This window comes from Plecotus auritus (genome assembly GCF_963455305.1).
Source record: "Plecotus auritus genome assembly, chromosome: 12".
Taxonomy (NCBI): Eukaryota; Metazoa; Chordata; class Mammalia; order Chiroptera; family Vespertilionidae; genus Plecotus; species Plecotus auritus.
The window spans coordinates 4,515,183-4,540,774 of NC_137778.1; the positions used below are offsets into that span (position 1 = coordinate 4,515,183).

At 55.3% G+C, this 25,592-nt stretch overlaps 2 protein-coding genes and 1 pseudogene across 4 annotated transcripts in view; 1 reads left to right on the forward strand and 2 right to left on the reverse strand.

Moving 5' to 3' along the window:
- The window catches only part of LOC308237215 (zinc finger CCHC domain-containing protein 7-like), a 26,544-nt pseudogene extending 24,849 nt beyond the window's left edge, over positions 1 to 1,695 (reverse strand). Inside the window, exon 1 of the transcript in view lies at positions 1,569 to 1,695. The product of the transcript in view is annotated as a zinc finger CCHC domain-containing protein 7-like (transcript). The remainder of the gene's footprint in view (positions 1 to 1,568) is intronic.
- Positions 822 to 21,342, forward strand: ATP1B1 (ATPase Na+/K+ transporting subunit beta 1). The gene is made up of 6 exons (XM_080649351.1): positions 822 to 1,790; positions 6,026 to 6,154; positions 16,051 to 16,206; positions 17,724 to 17,908; positions 19,009 to 19,089; positions 20,010 to 21,342. The coding sequence occupies exons 1-6, from the start codon at positions 1,694 to 1,696 to the stop codon at positions 20,271 to 20,273; spliced, it is 912 nt and encodes a 303-aa protein (XP_080505477.1). The 5' UTR covers positions 822 to 1,693; the 3' UTR covers positions 20,274 to 21,342.
- Positions 21,167 to 25,592, reverse strand: part of NME7 (NME/NM23 family member 7) — a gene marked incomplete at its 3' end in the record, with an annotated part of 105,523 nt that continues 101,097 nt past the window's right edge. The window contains exon 12 of one of the 2 annotated variants that reach the window (XM_080649349.1): positions 21,167 to 21,428. In XM_080649349.1, the coding sequence (XP_080505475.1) occupies positions 21,396 to 21,428 (33 nt within the window). Of the gene's footprint in view, positions 21,446 to 25,592 lie in introns of both variants that reach the window. The other variant, XM_080649348.1, reaches the window with a different exon arrangement.

The following is a 25,592-nucleotide window of genomic DNA, read 5'->3' on the forward strand; positions in this document are numbered from 1 at the left end:
CTTCTCCTCAGACCTGCAAGGTTGACCTTGGAGACAAAGGTGCCCCAGACAAACAGCAGACTGGATGATTCCTGGACACGGGGCTGGGAATCCTTCCCGAGGGGCCCTGTTGCCCTGGGAGGGGATGGATGCCCCTCCGCTGTGGTGACTGCAGAGCACCCTGCCTTTCTGCTGTGTCACTGCCCCGAGAGGCACGTGCGAAGCCGCGCAGGGGCTCCAGGAGGAGGGGGAGATGAAACCAAGGAGTCTGGCTTTTCAGCGACAGGGATGGGAGGGGAGCGCATGCCCAGGACTGCCCGGAACGTCTGGCCATTTGAGCTGTCTTCCCAATCCCTTTCGTCCCAGGGATTTCACAACCAAACGAAGCGGTCGGTACCCCCAAAGGGGCGCAAAAGCACGTCAGTGAAAATACCAGCCACGGACTCCGCACCAAGGAGAGTCCGCGGTGGCTGGGTCACGTGCAGACATGGTCGCCGGGATCTAGACTAGCATGAATCGCCTTGCAGTGCCATTGGTCTCCGAAGGAAGACTTCCTGGGGGTTGGTCGGCCTCCTTCACCTTCCAGGCCCCGCGGCCCGGCTGCGCTCTGGGTGCGTCTGGCAAGTGTCCTGCTTGAGGTGGTTCGGGCCGCCCACACGGAGCGCAGCCGGGCAGTCAGGGGAGGGCAGGACTGGAACTTCAACCGCAGTGGCGGGGAGCGCCCAGGGGGCGGCAGGTGCAGGAGCGGGGAGGCGGGGCGGAGCTGGGCAGAGTCCCCGACTCCTAGGCGTCCCGGAATGACCTTCCCCACCCGCCCGGGCCTAGGAGGGTGGACCTGCGGCAGAGGAAACCAGGAGCGCGCGCTGGGAGAGCGGGCGCGGACGGGACTAGATCAGTACAGCGGGGCCGGGGCCCCGGGAGTCTGCGGGGCGACGGGCGACGCAGGTGCAAGACCCTGCACGACAGAGGGGCTGGTGGGCGCTGGGCCGGAGCGAGGAGAGGGCGGCGCGACTCCGCCAGCTCACTCCCGCCGCCCCTCTCCGCGCCCCCGCGCGCCTGCCTACCCCTCTCGCCACCGCGGCTCCTTTGTGCCGGCCCCACGCCCGCCCCCCCGGGCCCGGGGCCCCGCCCCTCCGCCCCGGCGATTGGCCAGCTTGGCCGCTAGTGGGCGGGGTCCCGCGGCGCCGCGGCGCGGTATATAGTAAAGGTAGAGCGTGCGCCCTCCGCCAATTGCTCGGCTCGCGGCGCCGCTGTCGTGCCGGGCTCCAGTCCGTTTGTCCGTCCTTCCCTCTGACTTTCTCCGGCCCCGGCCGTCTCCGCAGAGGTCACCGGAGGCGGGGGCCCAGTTCGCGTTCCCAGTGGCAGCAAGAGTGGCAGCTGCGGGCTCCAGGAGCCCCCCGAGCTCCAAGGGCAAGAGGAGCGGGTGGTGGACCAAAGAGAGCCCGTGAGCGGCCGCGTGCCCACCAATAGGTGCGGGGCTCGGAGCCGCCCAGCCCGCGGTCCCTCCCTCCGCCCTCCGCCCCCGCCTCCTCCCCCCACTCGCTCTCGCTCTCGCTCTCGCTCCTGCTCCTCCGAGGCGCGTCTGGCACTCGGAGCGCCGCAGCGGCAGCGGCGGGTGCAGCCTGCGCAGATCCCGGCAGGCGCCGAGCGGCAGCGGACCAGGGCGCACGCCGCAGTCTCACTGCAGCCCCGCGGCAGCTGCTGACCCGCCACCATGGCCCGCGGAAAAGCCAAGGAGGAGGGCAGCTGGAAGAAATTCATTTGGAACTCGGAGAAGAAGGAGTTTCTGGGCAGGACCGGTGGCAGCTGGTGTAAGTACGGGGTCCACAGCTCTCTCCCCAGCGCCTGTCTCTAGGGCGGCGCATCCCCTGCGGACCGCTCTGCACCGCGCGCCGTGGAGGGTGGGGGCGTCGCGCTGCGGGCTGGTCGCCCAGTGCGGACTGCGGGAAGCCGGCGCCGGCGCGGGGTGGGGGCCGAGCGCCAGGCGGAGGGTTCTCCGTACCGTAGCGGTCTTGTTTTGGTAATTTGCGGTCTATCGATCGAGACCTTCCCTGCTGGGAATGGTCAGGCATGGGAAACTAGATGGGTCTCTCCCAATGGTCATGTCCCAAGTCCTTAAAAAACAACAAGGAGGTGTGAGGATGAGGGTAATCGGGCGTAATGCAGGCGAGGCTGCGTGTTTTAGCGCCTTCTAGTCTAAATATGTGCCTCCGGGCGCGGGCGGGAACCATCCCCACTGCAGTATTTCAGAGCGATGCCCAGAGTCCCCCGCGACCTCCCCCGAGCCAGCACAGCCCGCCAGGGCCCTGAATCGCCGCAAGGTCTGGTTGATTTCCATGTCTACACCGAGCTGCGGCATTGGTGCGGAGTGGATTATGGTGAAGGGTTCTTGAGGAGTACATGCACAATGGCACAAGCAGGTCATTGTGTAAGATTTTGGGCAGCCTGTAGCTTAGCTGGATACGTCCCCCACAACCCCCACTGAAAATTAAATACCACATGTGTCTTCTGCCTCCCTGCACCTGGAGGGTGACATAGGTGTGTGTGTGTGTGTGTGTGTGTGTGTGTGTGTGTGTGTTTAAAGGTCATTTTGAAGGGCAGAGTTGTAGGCAAATCTGAGTCGTGACTGCAGTGAGAGAGGGAGGGACTCCCCCTGCTGCATCACTGCCCCCTCCCATCTGGTATCATCATCACCACCATCATGGGCACCACCTGCACCCCCTTGCAGCCCGAGGGAGCCCGGACAGGAGCCGGCGTAGGGTCCTGACTGGGAGACTGTGGGCATCAGCAGAATGAGTCAGGGAAATAGTGCTTGGCTGACATTTTGAAATGGAAGAAGCCAGAATCTATGGGTTTTTTATAAAGAAAAAGAAAATGCAGTCTGTGGTGTAGGCCCCTCTTGATGGAAAAGTGAAGGGTTAATAATGCATCACCCTTCAAGGTTAGTCAAGGTGAAACCTCATCCCAAGGTGTTACTGGAACACGGGTGCCCTTGAGCCGTGTTACATGTAGATCTTCACGGAGATGGCTCTTCTCTCGTATTTTATGTTTTCTTGTATTTGGGGGAGACTGTTCTTCAGTGGGGTGGCTGCCATAGCTCCTCTGCGTTTTCCTAACGTGGAGGGAACCTGGAAGTCAGGGTGTGTGGCTGAACAGCTCCTGCCAGGGCCATCTTCTAGCAACTGCTGGTGGCTTGAAGGAGGCCTGGGGGTGGGGGTGCATTGCGGAGGGGCCCCCTTCTCCCAGTCCCCAGAACCTCCCTGCCCTGGTGGGCTGTCCCCAGCCTTGGCATGGGCCGTGGCCGCATTGACTCTGGGAATATTGCGAAATTTGCCCTCTCGTGTCCCCCCCTCCCTGATTAAATATATATATTTTTTCCTCATTCCAATCGCAGAATAATATTTGCTTTGGAGGGTAAAGCTGTATGGAAGTACTGGTTCTTAAGCCGACATTTAAGGGGACAGCACCTCCATGAGAGAGAGGGCAGAGAGGGAGAGGGGGAGAGAGGGAATGAATGTGTTAATGTTTGTGTCTCGGGTCCACCCTGCACAATGGATGGATGCAGACACCAGGACCCGTGTGTGCCTGGCCCATCTTTCCTTCGTTTCCCTGGGCAGGTGCAGGGCTGGAGCTCCAGGGTCTGCTCTGTGCTAACATGTCCGCCGCGCCGGGCGGTGTGGGAAAGGTCAGAGCCTCGGCAGCAGAGGAGGCGGCGATGGCCTCCCATGGGGAAAGGCCACCTTTGCAGCACTGGCCTGCATGGCGCCCTCGGGACTCGGGCAGGGCGCCCTGGGCTCAGTCTCGCCTACAGGTAGATTGTCACCCAGGGGCTCAGGAGCCTCCCGTCACCTGCTGCGGAAACCTTGGCAGAAAGTCCCACCTTTTAAGTTAATGCAGATCACCTGTGCCCCCCGCCCCCCCGCCTTTACTGCGTTAACAGGACTTGCAGGTTTCCTGTTTTCCTTCTCTCTGTGACCCCTTTGAAGGGTCCTCCCCTCCCCCCCTTGGACAACCTTTATATTATCTGTAATTTTTAAAAGGAAGAAAAACTGCATAAGAGAAAAATGCCTCTACAGCCTGCCCCCTGTGCCCTGGCTGGCTGGTACCATTTGCCCAGCTCTCTCTGAGCAGCCCCTGGGGGTCTGTGCAGGCCCCGCCAGACCTGCATCGCCCCCCCCCCCCCCCCCCAGTGGCTGCACCGAGGCACCTGGGCACCTTTTGCTAAGTGACACCTCGGAGCAAGAGGGGAATTCCTCGCCTCCCGCTTCCCTCTGGGCCCGCCTTGGGCAACCTGAACATCTGCATCTTAAGTGTAATCAGCGTGGCTGGCCAGTGCCCTGTTTCCCCCCAGCTGCGTTCGTGTTGTAGATGGCAGCCTCCATTATGCACCTTCTCGTGTGGTTAGCGTGGGTATCTGGGTCCCAGGGAGGGTCTAGAAAGGCTCTGGGCGTTGGAAGCCAGTGTGGCTGAGCCAAGAGCACAGCCGAGGTGGGGGCAGCACGCACCAGCCTTGCACCTCTTCGGAGCAGCCGCTGGAAAAATTTTCCAGATCTCTTGACGTCACAGCCTTGCCATTTGCCTGCCGCTGCCTGGATACGGAGCAGCGCTTAACCCTTGCTGGCCGGGAGCAGCGATGGAGCTGGGCAGCTGTCTTCTGCCTTCGGCCGCCTTTGCCTTTTCCTTTGCTGGCCTCTGCCTGGCCCCCTTCTTCTGAAAGGGTCATAATTAATCACTTCGGGGTGCTCTTTTGGCATGGTTTGCTTATTTTAACAACTCTCTAGTAGGATTACTTGCTGATAGGAAAGCTGGGGTTTTAAATGGATGGAGACCTGGCTAATGCCCACCCGCACGTATTAACCGCCCCCCCCCCCCCCCCACACACACACACAGGTCCCTCTCACCACCCTGGTCCACTTCTTTTCAATAACACGTTTGTTCTGTAGCTTATTCCCAAGGACCCCGCACCTCATGCATGCGAACTGGACCTTTTTTAGATGCCACCAAGGGCCCCTCTGCAGTCATGTTGCAGACGGTAACCTCACGGCTCACTTCTCCCCACTTTGCATTCGCGTTGAGCTGTTTGGCTGGCGCAGGCTGCCGGGCCGCGCCTGGTACAGCCTGTTACCATGCAGCTAATCGGGAGGTAATCCTTGTAAACCTGTAACTGATAGCTCAGGGAGCCTCCGGCCCGGGTTTTTGGCTTTTTTGCTTTTTCAGCTATCTCAGCCTCTGCTGTCCTGGGAAAAAGAAAATGCAGCTCAAGTTAGTCATTATTCTGGGTCCAGTCTGAGGATGAAATACAAACATGCTGGCCATTTTTACGAGTGCATTTTCTTTTTTTCTTTTATAAATATATTTTTATTGATTTCAGAGAGGAAGGGAGAGGGAGAGAGAGAGCAACATCAATGATGAGAGAGAATCATTGATGGGCTGCTGCCTACATGCCCCCCACTGGGGATCAAGCCCACAACCCAGGCATGTGCCCTTGACCGGAATCGAACCCGGACCCTTCAGTCCATAGGCCGACGCACTACCCACTGAGCAACACCAGCCAGGGCTGCGTTTTCTCTTTTTCTGGTTTGGTGCGCCCAGAGGGAAGCCTGGGTGTTAGTGACGAGTGACGAGCAGGAGAGCTGCCTGGGCCGGGGGCACTCCTGCTGTCGCAGCGCTGTGCGCTTGAACGAGCAGCAAAGGCATGGCTGTGAGGTGGAAATGTCGGGGCTAAGCAGGCACAGCGCACAGGTTTCTGTGGGAAGAGGCTGTCATTTGCAGTGCGTTGCAGAAGCACAGACAGGGCCCTGGATTTCATGGGCGACCTTCATGAACATTTCTTATACCCCCAACCCCCCCTGACAGGCACACCACAATGGAGGCAGCCCCCCCTCCCCCCGCCTGTCATACTGGTCAGTGCTGGAGCAGGAGCCCTGCAGGCCCAGGCGGGGGTGGGGTGGGGGAGGAGGGCGTGCACGCTTCTCTGGGAAGATTCGAGGGGCGTTCTGAGCACGTGACTGCATCACAGCATCTGTCCTGTCTGCTCTCCTTGCAGTTAAGATCCTTCTGTTCTACTTGATCTTCTACGGCTGCCTGGCCGGCATCTTCATCGGGACCATCCAGGTGCTGCTGCTCACGATCAGTGAATTTAAGCCCACCTACCAGGACCGCGTGGCCCCGCCAGGTAACGTGAGCGTGCGTACGCTCAGTGCTTCCCGAGGGGGACGGGGGTGCTGTCTGTGGAAGCGGATTCTCTGACAGCCGTCCGTGAGGCCGCAGGACACAGCCTGCGGGGACAAGCAGCAGCTCCCCTCTGTGTCCGGCTCCTGCCCTCGCTGCAGGCAAAGCCCAGCCGCAGGGGGCATCTCTCCGCTCCCCGCCACCGGCCATGGGGCTCCAGCCGGCCTCCGTCCTGGGTCCCTGTGGGCCACAGGCCGTTAGGGGGCTCCTACACACTGTCTCGAGGGGACTGTGACTCAGAGAAATCCTTTAAAACACCGCTTGGCTCCCCGTTTCCAGCAACATCCCCAAGGAGAGGGGGTCTGTGGGAGGCTGCAGGGGATTCTGGGAAACGTCCGCCACAGTAAAGCGTGGTATGCCTTCCCCGTCCTCTTCTGTTCCAGTGTTATGGGGGCATCAGTAATCACAGTTTAAATTTGTATAGACCTTTTATTTGCCATTTGAAAGCTATTTTTCAATAATGATGCTATTTTAGAAGAATTCTTATATTTACAACCACAGTTGACCAGAAAGTCAAGCATCTTGTCTCATGTGCCACATTTAGAAAATGGTCCTTTACGGTGTGAACTCTGGAGTCAGCCTTTGCTCATGGTCCACATCTCCTCCGTGTTCTGTGCAGAAGGAACTGCTACTTTCAAGGGGAAGCCAAGTCTGCCTTTTCATGGGGATCCTGCGGGTGACCTTGCAGATGATCTTGCTGGGAAACCCCTGGCTGAGGCGCTGGTCCTCCCGCCACCCGCCCCGTCCAGCCTTCCTGAAGGCACATGCTTAGCGCCTATATTTAGCGTCCTCACAACCATTGCGGTCCCTGGCCCAAAGGAATCCCGGTGGCTCATCTTGGAAATATGCGGTCCTGTCCTGTGGCTGAGTCACAGGCCTCATCCTCCCGCTTCCCTGTCCTGTCACCGGGGCTCTTTGTCGTTTCTCCGTCTCTCCTTTTCCTCCACACCTCGCCCTTCACTTTGCCAGGGGAGTCTAGGCCAAGCCCCCTCTATCCGTGGCCTTGCCAAGGGACGTGGCATTCCTTTGCAAACCCTGGCAGCCTGGAGGGGGTGGCCAGGTCGCAGAGCTCCGCCTGCTGAGGTGCTCCCAGGGGCCCCTGCGCCCTCCTCCTGGCATCGTGGAGGGCAGGTCGTAGCGGTCTGTACCTTTGATAGGCCGAAGCTGTCCTTCAGGCTGCAGGCAGAACAAATGTGTAGAAGAAAACCCTGGCCATTTTGGGTCTTCAACTTAATGTCTCTAAGCCTCTCTTTGACATTTAAAGAGGGAAAATAGTAGTTTTCAGCAAACGAACCTAATGCGTGATGGAAGACAAATGGAGGCCATGTTTGACTGAATTAGAGGTCTAGCAGCAGCCTGGCCTGGCCGGGCGTGGCCCGCCCTGTGCACGCGGAACCGTGTGACCGCGGCCAAGGGAAGTAGCTGGGCAGAGCATTCGGCCCTGCGTGTCTCTGACACTGGATAAGCCGACAGGCTGACCACGAGTCTCGGGACTAGATTACAAAATGAAACTCAGGTCAAGGGAACACAGATGCCACGGCCAGTCTCCTGGGCAGTGGTGGCCATTGGCGCTGGGGCGATCCTGAGCTCCTGCGAAGCGCTGTTGCTGTAGGATATTGGAGCAGACCTGCCCACTTGGCCTGGGAGGCCCGGGCTAGAGCCTCGGTGGAAATGTTCTGTTGAGACATATTAAATTGCTGTTCTTGTGGGTCAGAGTGGCTGCCGGTGGCAATTTCACCTTGCCCAGCCTACACCTGAATGCGGTGCTGAGCCATTCCACCTACGTGCACAGTAGCGCTGACCTGACAGGGAAGGTGGTCTCTGGAATTGGACATAACTGCTCGCACTGCTTCCCCTCACTAAGCCTCAGTTTTCTCATCTGCAAAGTGGGAATCTGTCCTCGGAGGATTAAGTAAGTATAGGTAAGGCAAACCGGTGGCATTAAAAGGTCGCTATTAACAGCCCCGTTCCATAACCCCGGGACAGGCTGAGCTGTGGCTGATACAACAGGCGCTTTGTGCACTCACATTTCCTGAGGTTAATAGAATCCTGGCTTTCTGTGAAAAGTTTTTGGGAGAAATTGGAATAGTAAACATGTTTGAAAACCAAGTAAATTGTAGTTCTGTAATCTCCCTTTAGAATACCGATGCCCATGGCCCAGGCACACCTCTTAGGGGCGTCGCCATGGTGTCAGCTCTGCCCTCTCCCTATGATGCGGGGGGGCGCTCTGGACAGGCCGAGGCCCACATGCACGCCCCCAGGCCCAGCCCTGGTTTGCCCCTAGGTCCTTGCCCCCAGCCATTGAGCAGCAGGGGCATGAAGGAAGGTCCCTGTGCGTGGCCCGTGGGCCCAGGGAAGGTGGATCCAGCTCTGGCTTCCTGCTGAGCAGGTATGAACTTGTACTCTTGTCCTTCCTCGCAAGGTTGGGGTGGCTTTGTTTTGCTTTGAAGTGCGAGGGCTCAGGGCACGTGGCTCGTTGTTGGGAGGACAGTAACCAGAACCGAGGTGGGGAACAGGGTGGCGAAGCCAGACCTCACAGCCCCTCCCGCGGCCTCGGCTGCGTGTTGATGACCAAGGGGCACATCTCGTCTCCAAGTCTGTTAGGGTCCGAGGCACTGCTGCTCCAGCTCACATGAGTGGTTACTTGATACGTCATCGCAACCATCAGAATTGACTTTTTCCCAACGACATCACTCGGATGACTGCCTTTCCCTTAAACCAGGGGTCCTCAGACTTTTTAAACAGGGGGCCAGTTCACTGTCCCTCAGACCGTTGGAGGGCCGGACTATAGTTTAAAAAACAAACTATGAACAAATTCCTATGCGCACTGCGGGCCCGGGATGAGTCGGCTGCTAAGCGGGACAGGCAGCGGCACCCGGCAGGCCACATGTGGCCCATGGGCCGCAGTTTGAGGACGCCTGCCTTAAACCTCTGGGGGAATTGGAACCGTTTGCTCGTTGTGTTTTGGAGGAATTATTTCTTCGAAGCCAAGAAGGGGTTTTTCTGCCGTTTCCGATGAGACGGCACCAGTTCGTGATCTGTGAGCAGAAATGATGAGCAAACACACCAGCCTCTCGTGCCCCCTCCCGCTCCCTCTCTGATGGACCCTCTGAGCTCCAGGCCGCGATGGGTGGCACTGGGGGGGCGGGGGCGGGGAGGGGCAGGATTTCCTAAGTAAAGGGTTGCAGCTGCAAACTCCAGTTCCTGTTCCTCAGGGTCCCCAGCCTCAGTGGTTTCACCACCTGCCCATGCTGCTGTTTCTTCATTTCTAAAGACAAGGATACAGCCAATAAGCCCAGTTGGGTGCACAGGAAGCCTGGTGGTTAGCGTAAAAAGTTCTTGGAGCCCCAGAAAAATGGGTCTTGCTCTGATAAAGAGACCAGGAGGCTCCGGTAGGGGAACAGGGGCGTGGGGGGGGCGGGGGTGTACAGGGCACCGGCCTCAGGGCCTCCGACCCCAGGTGGTGCAATGCGTGGGGGCGGCTGCCTCAGTGTCCTCATCCTAGTAATCTCGTGACCCCAGGGCCCATGTGACCCGGAGGGGAGGAGGGGTAGGGAAGTATTTTCTAGTGGCTTCCAACCAGGAAAGCATACCTTTCCCCACATCCACGCATGAATAGACATAATCACACAGCAGGTCTAACGCGGTGTCCCATTTCAGGACATCGGCCCCGTAGCCAGCGTTTGTTTTGTATCCAGGCGAGGCAGATACACGGCTGTGCCTGTCCTTCAGCTCGGCCTGGACGGGAGGCACAGTTAACGTAAGATGTAGCAGCTGCCTCTTGGTTTCTCTTCCCCGCTGTGAGAGCCACACCTTCACTGGGAGCCGCACAGACGTCCGCGCCGCCCTGTGAAACCGTGCGCTGTCAGACAGCCGCTGGTCCTTGCCCCCAGCTCACCGGGGGGTGAGTGTGCGGGCCCAGGCAGTGCCTCCACCCAGCGACCATGGCATGTATCTTGGGCGGAAGAAGAGGCCCGTCCACCAAGGGCTGTTGAACGTCCAGATGGGTTGCGGAGACAGTCCAGCAACTCGTCTCTCAAGGACTTTTCAAAGGAAGCAGATTCCCGGGTGTCTGGAGGAGGACATGGGGGGCTGCCTGGAGGGGGCCGCAGGGAGCTGCCTGGAGGGGGGCCTTGAGTCTGGGTGGTCCCTGGTCACTGTCAAAGCCGAGCCTGAGGCGGGAGGTGAGGCAAAGGCTGCTGGCTTCCCCTTTACCCTTCCTGTGTCGTTAGGGAAACTGATACTGGCCTTGCGGAGGCAAAATAAAACCCATAAATATCTTAGTGGCATTTGAAGGGGGAAACTACATGCACACAAATGTATGTATGCACACACGTACATGTACACGCGTCTATGCACATGTACATGTGCACATGTGCGAGTCTATACATAGGTGTGCATGTGTGTGCAAGTGTGTATGTACAAATGTGAGCATGCACATGCATGTGTGTACATATGTGTGAGTCTATACATCCATGTATGCATACATGTATGTATGTGTGCAAGTGTGAGCATGCACATGTATATGTGTATACACGTATGAGTGCATGCACATGTGTGTGCACACATTTTGGTGTGTTATGTGTATGTGTGCACACATATGAGTGTGCATGTGTATGTAAGTGTATAAGTGTACATAGGTACGGGTCTGTGTGTGTGTGTGTGTGTGTGTGTATGAAACATACCCCCCATTTTTTATTGAAAATTACTTCTCAATGCACAGGAGAGACAGGATATGCAGGTAATGTGTCCGTGGATGTATTGACTAGTGTTTCTCTGCCCTTGGTGGTCAGATGGGTCCCTGCCTGAGGTTTCTATGGAGAAAGAGGCTTATTTGGAGAGAGTGCAGGTGAACCTTGAACAACATGAGGGTTAGGGCGCTGACTCCCCTGTGCAATGGCAGACCCACATCTAACTTTTAACTCCCCCCAAACTTACCGCTCATGGCCGCCTGTGGACCAGACGCCTTTCCGAGAACATAAACAGCCCATTAACACATTTGGTGTGTTACATGTATTGCCTAGTGTTCTTACGATAAAGTAGCTAGAGAAAAGATGTTATTAAGAAAATCATATGGAAGAGAAAATACATACATATATTTTATGCATTCATGACATACCTAACTTTTTCTTAATTCTAAAAAAAGTATTTGTAGAATACAATATTTTTGCCTGAACTTGCAGAGGCAAAATAAAACCCATAAATATCATTCATCTGTGAGTTTTTCAAATTATTACAAACTTCCAGAAAATTTTCCAATGAAAGAATCCTCACACCAGTCGGCCAGCGGCACTAGGTCTGTGACGTTCCAGAGGGACCGCTCGGCAGGCGCCCGCCTCTGTGCTCCGGGCTTCATCTGAGTCACCGCTACAAGGTCCTAGTGGCTGTGGTCTCACTTACATACTTCACACTCACGAGTAGGTTGAGAAATTGTCAGCTTGATACATTTTATAAACCTATTGGACACAAAATACTTCTTTCTTAGTGAAAAGCCTCTTTCTCCTTCCTTTCCCTTCTCGGACTTGCGTTCCCCTCGGGTTACGAACACCCACTAACGCCAGAGGGTGCGTTTCCTTGTGTCTCAGGGCCGGGGACCAGTGCGAGGTGCGTGGTTTCCAAATCCTATGTGAAGCTGACAACAGCCCTAAAAGCCAGATGTTAAAATCTCCACATCCTAATGATCACGTCAGGCTTTTAGGGTCTCCATTAAGTTATAATCAAGACGTACTTGAAGGCAAAGGGTCACATTTGCAAAGCCAGGCAGAGCTCAGCACGGTTAACTCCAGTTCGGAGACGGAGGGGCCGCAGGTCAGCTGTTTCCTGGACTATCACCGGAAACCACAGCCGGACTGGGTGTCCTGCTGTCGGTCTGGAGTGACCACCGCAGACAGCGCGTCCTTGTCCACACCGGGACTGGCCGTCCGGAGTGGGCAGTGGGTGGAAACCAGGAAGGAGAACCGGCCCACGTGGGGCCCAAGGTGAACGGGCTGCCCCCCCGCCCCTTCCTTTCTCTTTCTCCCCATTCGTCTGAGAATGTCAAGGTAACTGAAAGGATGTAGACAGCGTGTCCGGGGCCTCCTCGGCTCCTGGGGGGTGTCACTGCTTTAGGGGATCACTGTGAGAAGGGGAATGCGTTTCCAGCGTTCGGAGGCCTGAGTCTCCGAGCTAAGGCTGTCCAGGCGGACAGCTGGACCCCGTTGGCTTCAGGAGCGAGCCCTCCACCGCAGGCCCTGGACGAGGGCAGCGAGGGGGTGGCAGGGAGACCTCCAGAACCCGAGGAAGGAGAGCAGAGCGCTCTGTCTTGTGCTCCTCAGGGGAGGGTTCAGGAGAGCGATCGCATGGCCTAAACCCAGACCATTGGTGCTGCTGTTCTGGGAACATCCACAGGAGAAGTGGCTTTTCCGGAAGGATGTCACCGAGGCTTGTGCCAGTAGCTCAGGCCTCAGCGGCCGCGAGGGAAGCTCCAGCTGTGGAAGAGGGGCCGGGGCTGGGCTTCTGGGACTCAGCCCTGCCCTGGGGACTCAGCCCCCGCCCCTCACACCCAGGCTCTGCCGGGAAGGCCTCCGCCCAGGTCTGACCCGCCACACCACAGATTCCAACCCCGCTCAGCTGTCCCTGTGGCCTCCTGCTTCCTGGTGTCACCAGTTTCTGGTGCTTCTCTGCACAGAACAAAGGATTCTTCCAGAACCTTCCATCTGCATTTCTCTCTCGTATCTTACAGGCTTGATGGGGCGTGGCCTGTGCGCCACGCTGCCTGGGGGGTTCGGGCTCGGGAAACGTGTGATTCCATTCCTGGGTTGTCATTGCTCCTTACCCCTTCTGGTGCCTCGGGGGAGACGAGACGAGCTGTCTCTCTGGCCATCGGTGCCTTTTGCATGTAGTGGCACCTGCCTCTGCGTAGATCACACCTGAGGTGGTGAGCAGCAGGGCCGCCGCTGGCTGCTCATAGAAGGGCTGAGCCCGGGGTGAGCGCAGATGTCGCTGGGCCACGCGCTCCGGGATGAAGGGTGCACGGAGCCGGCGCCCCGGGGTGAAAGCCCAGGCGCTGACGCGGCCGCTGGTGCCTCGGCTCCCGCGTGTTATGGGTCCGGGCAGAGACCCTGGCGGCATCGCGGGGAATGAAAGGTGTCTGCTGGTCCCACCTCCTCGCCCCCTTTGGTCTGGGAGAGCCTGAGGGGTGGGTGCAGGCGAGAGGCAGGGGCGGTGAGGGAGCGCCAGGCCAGCGGGGCCGTGACCTGGGACTCACCTCGCAGCTCAGGTCCTGGGGTTACCTCCGCCCGAGCTCCAGGGCTCACTTCCGCTCTGACTGTCCGTGAGGCTCTCCAAAGCTCGGTCCAGGCTCGCTGACATTTTGTTAGCAATTTGGTTTTTGCTGTGTCACCCGCTCTGCTGATGGACTGTGGACGGCATGGTGGTACCAGTCACCCTGAGGTCCCTTAGGTCTGCCGGCCAGTCCTCCCCTCGCTCCCATCCATCCCTGAGGTTCAGGGAGGCCGCTCTCCTGTGCTCCCCTCTGTGACCACCCTCCCGCCTCTGCTTCCCCAGCCGGGGACTGTCTGCCCTGCCTGCTGGTCTTGCCCACTTCTGTCCCCACCACACAGAATCCTGGGTGGGTCTCTACCTGGGATGGGTCTCCCAGCCTCCTGCCCGCAGACTCAGAGGCCTTGCCTGAGTTCTCCGGTGCCCGCCTGGCCCTGGCTCTCCCGGGGACCCTGGGGAGTGACCCTCTGGCCCCACTCCCCCCACTCAGTGCTCTGGGAGGACCCCACGCCCCCACTCAGTGCTCTGGGAGGACCCCACGCCCCCACTCCGGATGCTCTGGGAGGACCCCACGCCCCCACTCAGTGCTCTGGGAGGACCCCACGCCCCCACTCTTGATTGTTCTGGGAGGACCCCACTCTCCCGGGTTCGGTGACACCCCTGGCCCTGGCTGCCTGTTTCCTGGGGGCCACGAAGGTCACCTCGACGTAAGAGTCTTGTTGCAGTTCAGACCAGTTAGGCCCACCGCTCGCAGGCCTTCCGACAATGGGGCGGGGCCCAGGCACCTGCTGGCCCAGACACAGGTCCCAGGAGAGCCCCTCCTCACCTGGGCTCATTTCCCTCTTCATCTTGGTGGGTAGCTGTCAGTGGTACCCAGGTGCCTCTGAGCACAAATCCCACAGCCAGATTTCCCCAGTTATCGTAGAAAGAGTGTTCAGAGGACATTTAAATTCCTTTGGTCATACAATTGTCTATGGTTTGGAGCATTTAAAAAAATGTAGATTATTTTGTTTTATTTATTGATCTTGGAGAGAAACATCGAATTGTTGTTCCACCATCCATGTACGGCCTGGTTGAGTGTTTTGTTTGGTTTTTTAAATATATTTTTATTGATTTCAGAGAGGAAGGGAGAGGAGAGGGAGAACAAGATAGAAACATCAATGATGAGAGAGAATCATGGATCGGCTGCCTCCTGCACACCCCCGACTGGGGATTGAGCCCGCATCCCAGGCATGTGCCCTGACCAGGAATCAAACCGTGACCTCCTGGTTCATAGGTCGATGCTCAACCACTGAGCCGCGCCTGCCCGACTGCCTGGTCAATTCTTGTATGTGCTCTGACCAGAGATCAAACTACAACCTTGGTGTGTTGGGACAATAATCTAACCAACTGAGCCACCTGGCCAGGGTCTAAACATTATCTTAATTGTAGTAACCTTCCTTTATTTTTAAGCAAAGATTTAAAACATTTTGTTTTTATGAGCGAGTTCTGCTGACTTCCCCTGGACTCCCTCCCTCCCATTGACAGCTTCGTCCCCGGCTCCTTCAGGTTCCGCATCAGCCTTTGGAAGATTCCTAATGTCACTCCTGGAGTCGTCTGTCTTGGCCACCCTCCCTTTCCCCTGGGGAGCTGCGCGCGGGGGAAGCATGGCCCAGTCAGCCCCAGGCGGGGCCTCCTCACTCCCCACCTCAAAGCTCAAAGCCAGCCTCAAGGGCTAGGAAAACAGCCGTACCCGTGGTCGCTTCTGCTTCAGTCATGTCACTGTTTTCCCGTCTGCGTGGTGCCGGAGGAAGGGGGCCATGCGCAGTCTGCCTGGCACAGAGGGCAGGTCTGGGACTGGGGACTAGAGTAGGGTTGCCAGGTTAGCAAATAAAAATACGGGAGGTGCAACTCCATTTGAGCTAAAGATCACTTACAGGTGATCTTTTAGGTGGGCGTCCCATGTAATGTATGTAGTACGTGTCCATGTAGCATGTAGGCCATGCTTATCTAAAAGTTCCTCGTGGCTTATCTGGATTTCTGGCGTGGCCAGGCATCTTGCATTCACCTGCGTCCGGGTTAGAATCCCACTGTGACGGGCACTCCCCGTTGCCCCTGGGAGGGCCGTGCGCTGCTGTGCACACGTCGGTCTAGGAGTCTTGTGGGGCTTGGAGTGGCCTGACCTCACTGGCAGGGGGGGACCTGTAGGTGCAAGGCCCACCGTGAGGCGGGAGGGCACCTGTGCAGACAGAGCAGGGGTGGCGTGTGCGCACGAGGGACCGCTGGGCAGGTGACCGGCTTTGGATGTCGGCGTGGTAGGTTGGAACCCCGGTCCCACCTCTTCCTCTGTGACCTTGGGCCAGGTGCTTGACCTCTCTGTGCAAGAAGTGCTTTCATTCATAACATGGGGATAATACCGATCATGAGATGTGACGCCGTTCTGGATGCCGAGTGATTTCACGAGTGAAGATCGAACCCGTCCCTTTAGGCAGGCGGGATGAGCAGGGTGTGTGTCCGCAGAGACTCTGCCGTCCGTGGATTCTCTCGGTTGACTTGCTTCTCGCTGGTGATCGTCTGTGTTTCTTTCTCTGCCTGGCCCAGGACTGACACAGATTCCTCAGATCCAGAAGACCGAGATCTCCTTCCACCCCAGCAAGCCCGAAACCTACGAGCCGTACGTGCTGAACATCGTCCGCTTCCTGGAGAAGTACAAGGACTCCGCGCAGAAGGACGACATGATTTTTGAAGACTGTGGCAGTAAGTCACTCACTCTGGCTGCTGTGGTGGGTTCATTCCATCCCCATTTCTGTTATTTAAGCATTGAACGACACTCCTGGGATAATGACAGATTGCCCTATGGTCATGTTGAGGGGCAGTTTTTTAAAATTGATTTCTTTGAGAGAGAGAGGAAAGGGGGAGTGGAGAGAGACATTGATGCAAGTGAGAAACATTGGTTGCTCCAGCCACTGGGGATTGAACCCACACCTGGGCATGTGCCCTGATCGGGAATCGAACCCACAACCTTTCGGGGTACCGGATGACGCTCCAGCCAACAGAGCGACCAGACCAGTGCCATTTTGTGTGTTTCTAAAGCAGGGAGACTTTATGGTTCAGGCTTGGTCGCAGTGGGGGAAACAATGTATCCTCAGGTGTTACTACTGCCTTTGAACGATGTCTTCAAAAACCTAGACGCATCTGCTTTTGACTGCTCAGCCCACAGCCACGGGCCCATGGTTTTTTGAGAAGTGCAATTGCCTGTATTTCCAGATTCCCGCCTTCCCCCGAGCTCGCCCTGCAGAGGCGCGCAGGGCCTTCCTCCCGGTGGCCCTTGGTGGGACCATCTGTAACTACACTGGCTTCCCACCAGACAGGACACCTCTGGCTGGTGATGCCACGCCAGTCCTTCCGATCCCATCCCAGCACTGAGCAGTACCACCTTTGCCTGCAGGGTGCCGGTGTCCCTTCCCCATGAGGAGGGTGGCTGCCCTTGTAAGTCCTTTAGGAAAGATTCCCTAGTTAAAAGGGATTCACTACGTTTTTCTCTTTAGAATTTGAAAGTTTTCATCTCACTTTGCAGTATCATAGGCCTGATGGATTGAACTGAGGCACGTTACCATTGGAAGGGAAAATAGTTAATTGGTGACTTTGAAAATAAGTATAAATTATATTTGACTCAGTATTCTGCAGGATGTTTTGTATCGACTTTGAAATCTACATTTCTTCTTTCTCTGGGTTTGGTATGAGGAATAAGAAAAAATGCTCCAACGAAACTTCTCATTTGAAAGAATTTGTAGGAACTCACAGCTGTGAAAGGCAAAGAACTCAAATCCCAAAGAACATTTTTAGAAAACCTTGAGTGGCGATTGAAAAGGAAGCAAACCAATTCTTTCCCTCTTTCCTGTTTAACCTGCGAATCAGAGGCACAGCCCCAGGAAATCCTGACCCCAGGCCTCCCAGTCCTGAAGATGAGGGGACCCTCCTGGCTTGGGTTCTAACTGTGCCGTCCGCCCTCCGTGGGACCGAGCTGTGCTGGGCGATCCAGTTTCCCCTCAGGCTCCCGACAGCTGAGTCATCCATTATTTAAGGCGGAGAAATATTGCCAGAGACCAGCTGTCATGAGCTACTTACCGAGCACGCCGGGGCTGGTGGGGGTTATGTGCCGGCACTGGTGTGCTGGGAACCTGGCCGAACCCAGACACGGCATTCCGGGTGGAGCAGCCGCTGAGCCGGGGCAGGAAGTGGGGGACAGTGTGACCATGCGCTTGCATTTTCAGGTGTGCCCAGTGAATTCAAAGACCGAGGCGCCTTCGACAGTGACCCCGGCGAGCGGAAGGTCTGCAGGTTCAAGCTTGAGTGGCTAGGCAACTGCTCTGGAATAAATGACGAGTCGTACGGCTACAAGGAGGGCAAGCCCTGCGTCATCATAAAGCTCAACCGCATCCTGGGCTTCAAACCCAAGGCAAGTCCCGCTCCTCCCGGTGCAGATGGGCTGTGCCGCGCGGAGCAGTGCCTGGTGTGGCGCAGAGCGTGAGGCAGGGTGAGCGGACAGCAGCGAGGGCTTTTGAGGCGCAGCCAGCAGCGCTGCCTAAAACCGTGCGCGCCCACCTGAGGTTCCGCAGCTCCTCCTGGTCGCGCTTTCTGCAGGGGTTCCGAGGCGGGGGTGGGTTCCCGGGTCAGCGGGTGACAGTTCGCCACCCTGGACTCAGCGCCGGAGAATGGCTTTTACAGCGTGAACTCTTTCCGAGTAGAAATAGGAAAGGATATTTTATATTTACAAGCTACCTGCGCATAGAGCCGTACGCTGGTTGTGGTACTCGGAGCCAGGGTATTTTTTAAAAACTAACCGGTAATCTGAAAGAACAGTTTATTTTCCTGAATGAGGATTCCCTTGCAGAATTAACGTTGAATAGCATCTGAGTTGAACTTGATGACCGGGCTGTTGGCTTGCGCCTCCAATGGGGGCCGTCCTGAGGTCCAAGGGGTGGCAGGTGTCTCTGCTTTTATAGAACGAGTGACCTTATTCTCCCATGAACAGCTAATGCTGCCCTTCCCCCATAAGCACGGGGCCGCCAGCAGGTCCTGGTGGGATCGACTGCAGTGCAATCGAGTCATGACCTAAACTCCCTTTGTTTCTGGAACCGGGCCCTTCTGTCCGCCAGTTTTGTCTTCCTGTTTTGAACGTTGCAGGGATTGCTGGCAGGGAGTTCTGAGAGTCCAGTCTAGATCATTCCTTTCTGGTGTCACGCAGAGGCTAGGCCAGAGTATTAGTGCCATACGGTCCAGGGGCCTGCCCTTTCTGTCTGACTGCGTGCGAGGCTGTGTGTGTGCATCTTGTGTCGGGGAAGGAGTCATTTTCAAAGTGTGCTCAGGTCCCTTGAAGGATGGACCCCTCCTGGACCCCGTCATTCAGGGCCTGTGTGCAGACTGGGCGCCCCTCACAGCGGGAATGCCCCGGGGCAGTGCCCCCACTGGAGGGGAGGAAGAGGAAGGGCATGCTGGAGGGAGGGAGCATTAAAAGTTATTTACAGAATTACTGACCAATGTGGGTTTTATTTTTAGCCTCCCAAGAATGAGACCTTGGAGGGTCTTCCAATGCTGAAGTACAACCCCTATGTCCTGCCCGTCCAGTGCACCGGCAAGGTGAGGGCTGGGACTTACTGAGGGGGCGCGCGGGGGTGGGGCGGGGGCACGGCAGGGGCGGGGCGAGGAGAGACAGACAGGGACTGAGGCAGGCTGTTTGAATTAGAGGTAAAACTTTAATATGGGACATAAGAAACATTGCTCCCGGAAGCAGTCTCTGTCAGTCAAGTTGTAACTCTATGGAGTAGAACTTCTTAAAAGGACAGAAAGATGTCACGAGAGTGAAACCGCGTGTCATTTCCCCCCGGATGAGGAAGCGGAAAATCTGGATTTAATCAGGTGGAAGGAATATTGTTTGTGGAGCTGAGAGGTGGACCAGCCCACATGGGCTTCTCTGGTCCCATTGGGGCTGTGAAAAGTTTGAGCCCAACGTTTTTTGTTAATTGGTGATTTCACATAAAAAATTGTCTTTGGTTTTTCTTTTAAAAATATTGGCAGATTCAGGGTAACACTCAGCACACGTTCCCTGTAGCTCTAAGAGCAGGCGCCTGGTGGCTTGTTTAGAAGCAAGGGACCCGTCCCCACAGTCCCTGCAGCGCGAGAGGACATGGACACCTCTCCCGGGAAGGAAAGCACGTGAGGAGCGATGGCCCGGAAACTGGCCGCTCCTTCCCGTGCTGCCCTGCCCGCGGGCCTGTGCTGAGCAGCACTGGTGGGCGCTGTTCCCACGTGTGCGGGACCATCGCCTCCGATGGGACCATTTCTCACGGCGGCTTTTACAGACAGGCCACGTGGCTGCCTGTGAGACCCGTCCCAGTGTCCTCCAGGGTTAGTTAGGTCACCTGCTCCCGGCCGGTCGGGGAAGGCCGCGTCCCCGTCAGCGTCTGCTCGCTTCCCGAGGACCGAGGGCCTGGTGTGTGTGAGAACAAGCCCCGTCCAGCACCTGGGCCTTTAACGTCTCATTTCCGTTCCGTTTCTAGCGGGACGAGGACAAGGATAAAGTTGGGAGCGTGGAGTACTTCGGCCTGGGCAACTACCCCGGCTTCCCGCTGCAGTACTACCCCTACTACGGCAAGCTGCTGCAGCCCAAGTACCTGCAGCCCCTGCTGGCCGTGCAGTTCACCAACCTCACCATGGACACGGAGGTCCGCGTCGAGTGTAAGGCGTACGGGGAGAACATTGGGTACAATGAGAAAGACCGCTTTCAGGGACGCTTTGATGTAAAGATTGAAGTTAAGAGCTGATCACAAGCACAAACCTTTCCCACTAGCCATTTAAAGAGTTAAGAAAAAGATACAAAAAACCTACTAGTCTTGAACAAACTGTCATACGTATGGGACCTACACTTAATCTCTATGCTTCACACTAGCTTTCCGCATTTCATAGGTTAGAATGTAAATTTAAAGTGTAGCAATAGCAACAAAATATTTATTCTACTGTAAATGACAAAAGAAAAAAATACAAATTGAGCCTTGGGACGTGCCCATTTTTACTGTAAATTATGATTCCATACTGACCTTGGTGAGCAGTGTTCCTGCCCCGAGCATTGCTGCGTGCGCATTTCAGTTCGTGTGCGTCCCAGGGGCGCGCACGCCGGTCATTTTCAAGCCATGTTTTATCGTATCTGTTTTCTACTTTCTGTGAGCAAGTTTGCTGTCCAAGGTGTAAATATGCAATGGGAATGAAACTGGCATGGTACTTTTTTGGGGGGTGGGGGTTGGCTCTTTCAAAGATAAAGACCCACCTGTGAGCGTTATCACACACTCCATAGTCTCTCCTGTGGTGTTAGGTCTTTTTTCCCCGGGGCTGGGGGGCTGTCGTGGGGGGCTGCACTAAGAGAAACACGGACGGGGAGGGTGTGCTGTGCTGTAGGGAACGCTGGCCTGCCCTCGCCCTGTCCCCGCGCTCTGATGCCGGAGGAGAGCGGGCTCGCCATCGCCGGCCGGGATCAGCCCAGGTGTTTGCTTTGAGCGTTTTCCTTTCCTTTCTCTGAGGCATCAGGTGCTGGTGCTGTGTCTTCATGAATGTGTTAACCATTGTCATGGTGGAAGAATTTTATATTTATGCAGTTGTACAATTTTATTTTTTTTCTGCAAGAAAAAGTGTAATGTATGAAATAAACCAAAGTCACTTGTTTGAAAAATAAACCTTTATTTTGGACTTTATAAAAGCAACGCAGTAGCCCATAGACGGTGTCCGTGCTGTCCGCAGCCAACTCCATGTCCCCGTGTGTACTAGCGCAGGACTGCAGCGCCCTTGTTGATCTTGTACTCGGTCAGGTTCAAACAGTGGACAATAAAAGAATGAACGTGCTCCTCCGTGCCTGAGTCCCTCGTCTCCGCGCCGCGGCTCCTTCGTCTCCACATCTAGTTATCCAGGATCTTGAAGAAATACTGGACCTGAAAGACAAACGTGGCTTCACTTGTGTGTGGGTCACACGGGGCGGCGCCTCCAGGCCTCGGGCACCGCGCTTGCCCCTCCCCCAGACGGGTGGGCTGGTGGAGGCAGGGCCGGGCGAGGAGGGTTTGCAAGTCAGACATGGGGGGTGCTCCTTCCCTGGTTCCTGCTGGTGCTTCACCAGATACGTCTGGTTTACAACAAAGCCCAGTTGTCACAGTTCAGTTAAAAAAAAACAGGTTAGGTTTGAGGCTCGGTAAATGAAGCTGGCTCCTCCCTTGCTGTTGGGGTTCACGGTCCGCCCAAGTCCTTATTTAGCCATATTTAAAAACCAGCCTCAGTGCGAAGACAACACAGAGCTTCTGAGAAACATTCATCAGGTATAACTGAGCTGAAGGGTTAGTATCGCTTAACCAACCTGGGGAATGCCCAGGCAGAAATGGCGACTCAGGTTTCTGGAAAGGGAGCCTCGCACAGGCCAGGCCGAGAAACCCGGCAGTGTGAGCGAGCCCCTCGGGAAGCGCTGTCTGCGGGAGGCAGTGTCGCTTTCAGACCTGAAACAGCAGCCCGTTCGCACTCCCACTCCTGCTTCGTTACAGCCCCGCGGACCGAATGCTCTTGTCTATTCTTTAGAAATATTACCTGAGACGCTGGTATCTCTAGAGCAGCAAAGCGTGATGGCAGATTTATACCAGAGGGACAATGGCCCCATTGAACAGCAGCAGGGCGTGCACGGGCACAGGCCTGGCTGAGGCGCCGAGGAAACAGCAAAACCTAAAGCAGCACGAAGCGGCCTCAGAAAGTAGCCCCTTCTCCCCCCGGAAATGGAAGGTATCCTTCCTGTGACCCGAGGGTGTGTTGATGAAACCACTCATTGCACAGGGTCTTAAATGTGTGATGTTTATGCACAAGAAGGGGAATGTTTACTTGTTAGAGTGGAGGGAGGGAGCGGGGGAGAGAAACATGGATGTGAGAGACACACATCGACTGGTTGCCTCCTGCACCCACTCCAACTAGGGCTGGGTATTGAGTCTGCAACCGAGGTACATGCCCTGGACTGGGAATTGAACCCACGACTGGTCTGCAGGCTGATGCTCTAACCACTGAGAAAACCAGCCAGGGGCGTGGTTTGCATTTTTGAGGCTGTTCTAAGGTCACAGCCTTGGTCAGACAACGGACCTACTGCTTTCACATACCTTCTGTTCTGAGCTGTTGCATATGTGCATGCATGTGTGCCTGTGTGCACACATGTGCATGCGTGTGTGTGCATGTACACTCTGTCCATCACTCCCTTCAAGCTCCTGTCCAGTCTTGCTTCCCTTGCCCACCTATTCCCCACCTGTGATCCTCAGGGTTAGATCTCCAACCAGGAGATGGGAGTGGGCTTAGTACTCTTTGAAGCAGGTTTAAACTGAGGGTCGGCTCCAGGAGAGAACAAAGCACACACACGTTGCCTTTCTGCTGCAGCTCACATCCTAGCATAAGGCACTTGCCCGCTTTCAGACCTCTTGCTGCTGCTTCCCCCCGCCCCCCTCGCACCAGCTGGACACACACAGTCCCCTAGAGGAGGTCAAAGCCACAGAATCAGAGACTGGGTCCCTGCGTCCTCACGGGGAGGAGACTGCTTCTAACTTGTAGCTTTAACTGTGTTGTCGTGAATAAAAAATAACCTTTTATTGTTAAGCCACTGAAATCTTGGGGCTTATTGGGTAATGCAGCTAATACAGTGCCTTTTTTTTAACGAAAAAAGTGAAAGGTCTGTACTCTGAAAACTACGACATTGAAGAAAGGATCTGAACAAGATACAAGTGAGTGGAAGGCTGTGCCTTGCTCACGGATTGGGAGGATTAACACTGTTAAATGTCCATACTACCTAAAGGAACAGGCAGGTTCAATGCAACCCCTAGTTAAATGCCAGGGGCATTCTTCTCAGAATTAGAACTGACCCTGAAATCTATGGAGAATCACAAAGACCCCAAGTAGCAAAAGAATCCTTGAGAAAGGACAAAGTGGGTGGTAACATGCTTCCTGAGAGCAAACCACACTACAAAGCTATAATAATCAGGACGATACGGTGCTGACACAAAAGCAGATGGGATAGAACAGAGAGCCCAGCAGTAACTTCTCATTTATATGATCGATTAACCTAAACAAAGGCAGCAAGGAGATACAATGGGGTGAAGACCGTCTCTCCAGTAAGCGGTGTTGGGACAACTGGACAGATACAAGCACAAAATGAAACCACCGTGTTCTTGCGCCATATACAAAAATAAACTCAAAATGGGCTAAATAGAGAAGTGTTAGGCCTGACACCATAAACTAGGAGGAAATGCGCAGCGAACTCTGACATCGCTCTCAGCAGTGCCTTTTGGGATATGCTCCTCGGGTAAGGGAAACGAGGAAGAGTACACAGCCCGGCCGGCGTGGCTCCGTGGTTGAGCGTCAACCTATTGCACCAGGAGGTCACGGTCTGATTCCCGGTCAGGGCACGAGCCCGGGTTGCAGGCTCGATCTCTGTGTGGGGTGTGCAGGAGGCAGCTGATCAATGATTCTCTCTCATCATTGATGTTTCTTTTCCCCCTCTCCCTTCCTCTCAGAAATTATATATATATATTTAAAAAAGAAAAGTATACAAATAGGACTATATTACAGTAAAACGTTTCTCTACAGTGAAGGGAACATCAACAAAAGGAAAAGACAACCCACTGAATGGGAGAAGGTATTCCACAAATGACACATCCAATAAGGGGTTAATATCCAAAATCTGTAAGTAAAGAACTCGTAAAACAACCCCAAACAAACAAACCCGAAACCCAATCCAATTAAGAAACTGGGCAGAGAACCTGAAGAGACATCTCTGCCAAGAGGACATACGGGCAGGGGCGGGGGCGGGGGCAGGGCCGGGGTAAACAGGCATGAAGATACGCTCAACCTCACTTCTCCTCCGGGAAATGCAAAGTAAGCCCCAGAGACACCGCACACCTGTTACCAACAAATCAACAACACGTGCTGGCGAGGCTGGGGAGAGAAGGGAACCCTTGTGCACTGTTGGTGGGACTGTAAATGGGTGCAGCCACAGTGGAAAACAGTATGGAGGTCCCTCAAAAATTTAAAAATAAAACTGCCAAGTAGTCCACCAATTTCACTTAAACCACTAATTCGAAAAGATACACACACCCCTATGTCCCCCGCACCCTCACTAGTAAGAGCCACAATAGAGGAGCAATCCAGATGCCCATGGGAGACGAGTGGGTAAAGACAATGTGGGACACAATGGAATATTACTCAGCCACAAAAAAGAATGAAATCTTGTCATCTGTGACAACGTGGATTAGACCTAGGGCAGTGGTCGGCAAACTGCGGCTCGCGAGCCACATGTGGCTCTTTGGCCCTTGAGTGTGGCTCTTCCACAAAATACCACGTGCGGGTGCGCACCTACAGTGCGATTGAAACTTCGTGGCCCATGCGCAGAAGTCGGTTTTCGGCTCTCAAAAGAAATTTCAATCACACTGTTGATATTTGGCTCTGTTGACTAATGAGTTTGCCGACCACTGACCTAGGGGATATTATGTCAAGTGAAATAAGTCACAGAGAGAAAGGTAGATAGCAGATGATCTCACTAATAGGTGGAATCTAAAAAAACAAGTGAATAAACAAAACAGCAACAGACCCATAGATATAGACAATAAGCTGATGGTTGCCAAAGGGGAGAGAGTTGGGAGATGAGCTATAAACAAAGAAACAAACAAATAAGGAAGTGGAACTCCTGCTTCTAAACCATCATCAAGTCTTTCTCTTCTCATCAGTGTGCCCCATCCCTCAGGGGACCACGTCCTGGGTGTAAGGACAGAGTCATCGCCCTCCTTCATGGTATCCTTACTACACCTCGGAAAGGAGTTTTCACACAAGGCCAGCCAACCCAATACTTAATTCCTGTACAGACTATAAGGCAACGAGTTTTCCAAAGGCCAGAGTTTTCAAAGGTGGGCAGAGCCACCTGGGAGCGACCATTGGAACGGTCCATTAGGAGAAGGAGGCTGGCCCCGGCTCAGCGCCCGGCCCTGTGCAGGCAAACTCGGTCACTTGTTACATTGCATGTGTTTTATGACTTCTAATTACGGGCAAGTAATACTCGTTTTCCACTTATGGCAGCAAAACAGATTTAC

Coding starts and splice junctions, on each gene's coding strand:
- ATP1B1 (XM_080649351.1), top strand. CDS start 1,694: ATGGCCCGCGGAAAAGCCAAGGAGGAGGGCAGCTGGAAGAAATTCATT. Junction 6,155..16,050: donor GGACCGCGTGGCCCCGCCAG/GTAACGTGAGCG, acceptor TGCCTGGCCCAG/GACTGACACAGATTCCTCAG. Junction 19,090..20,009: donor CCGTCCAGTGCACCGGCAAG/GTGAGGGCTGGG, acceptor TTCCGTTTCTAG/CGGGACGAGGACAAGGATAA.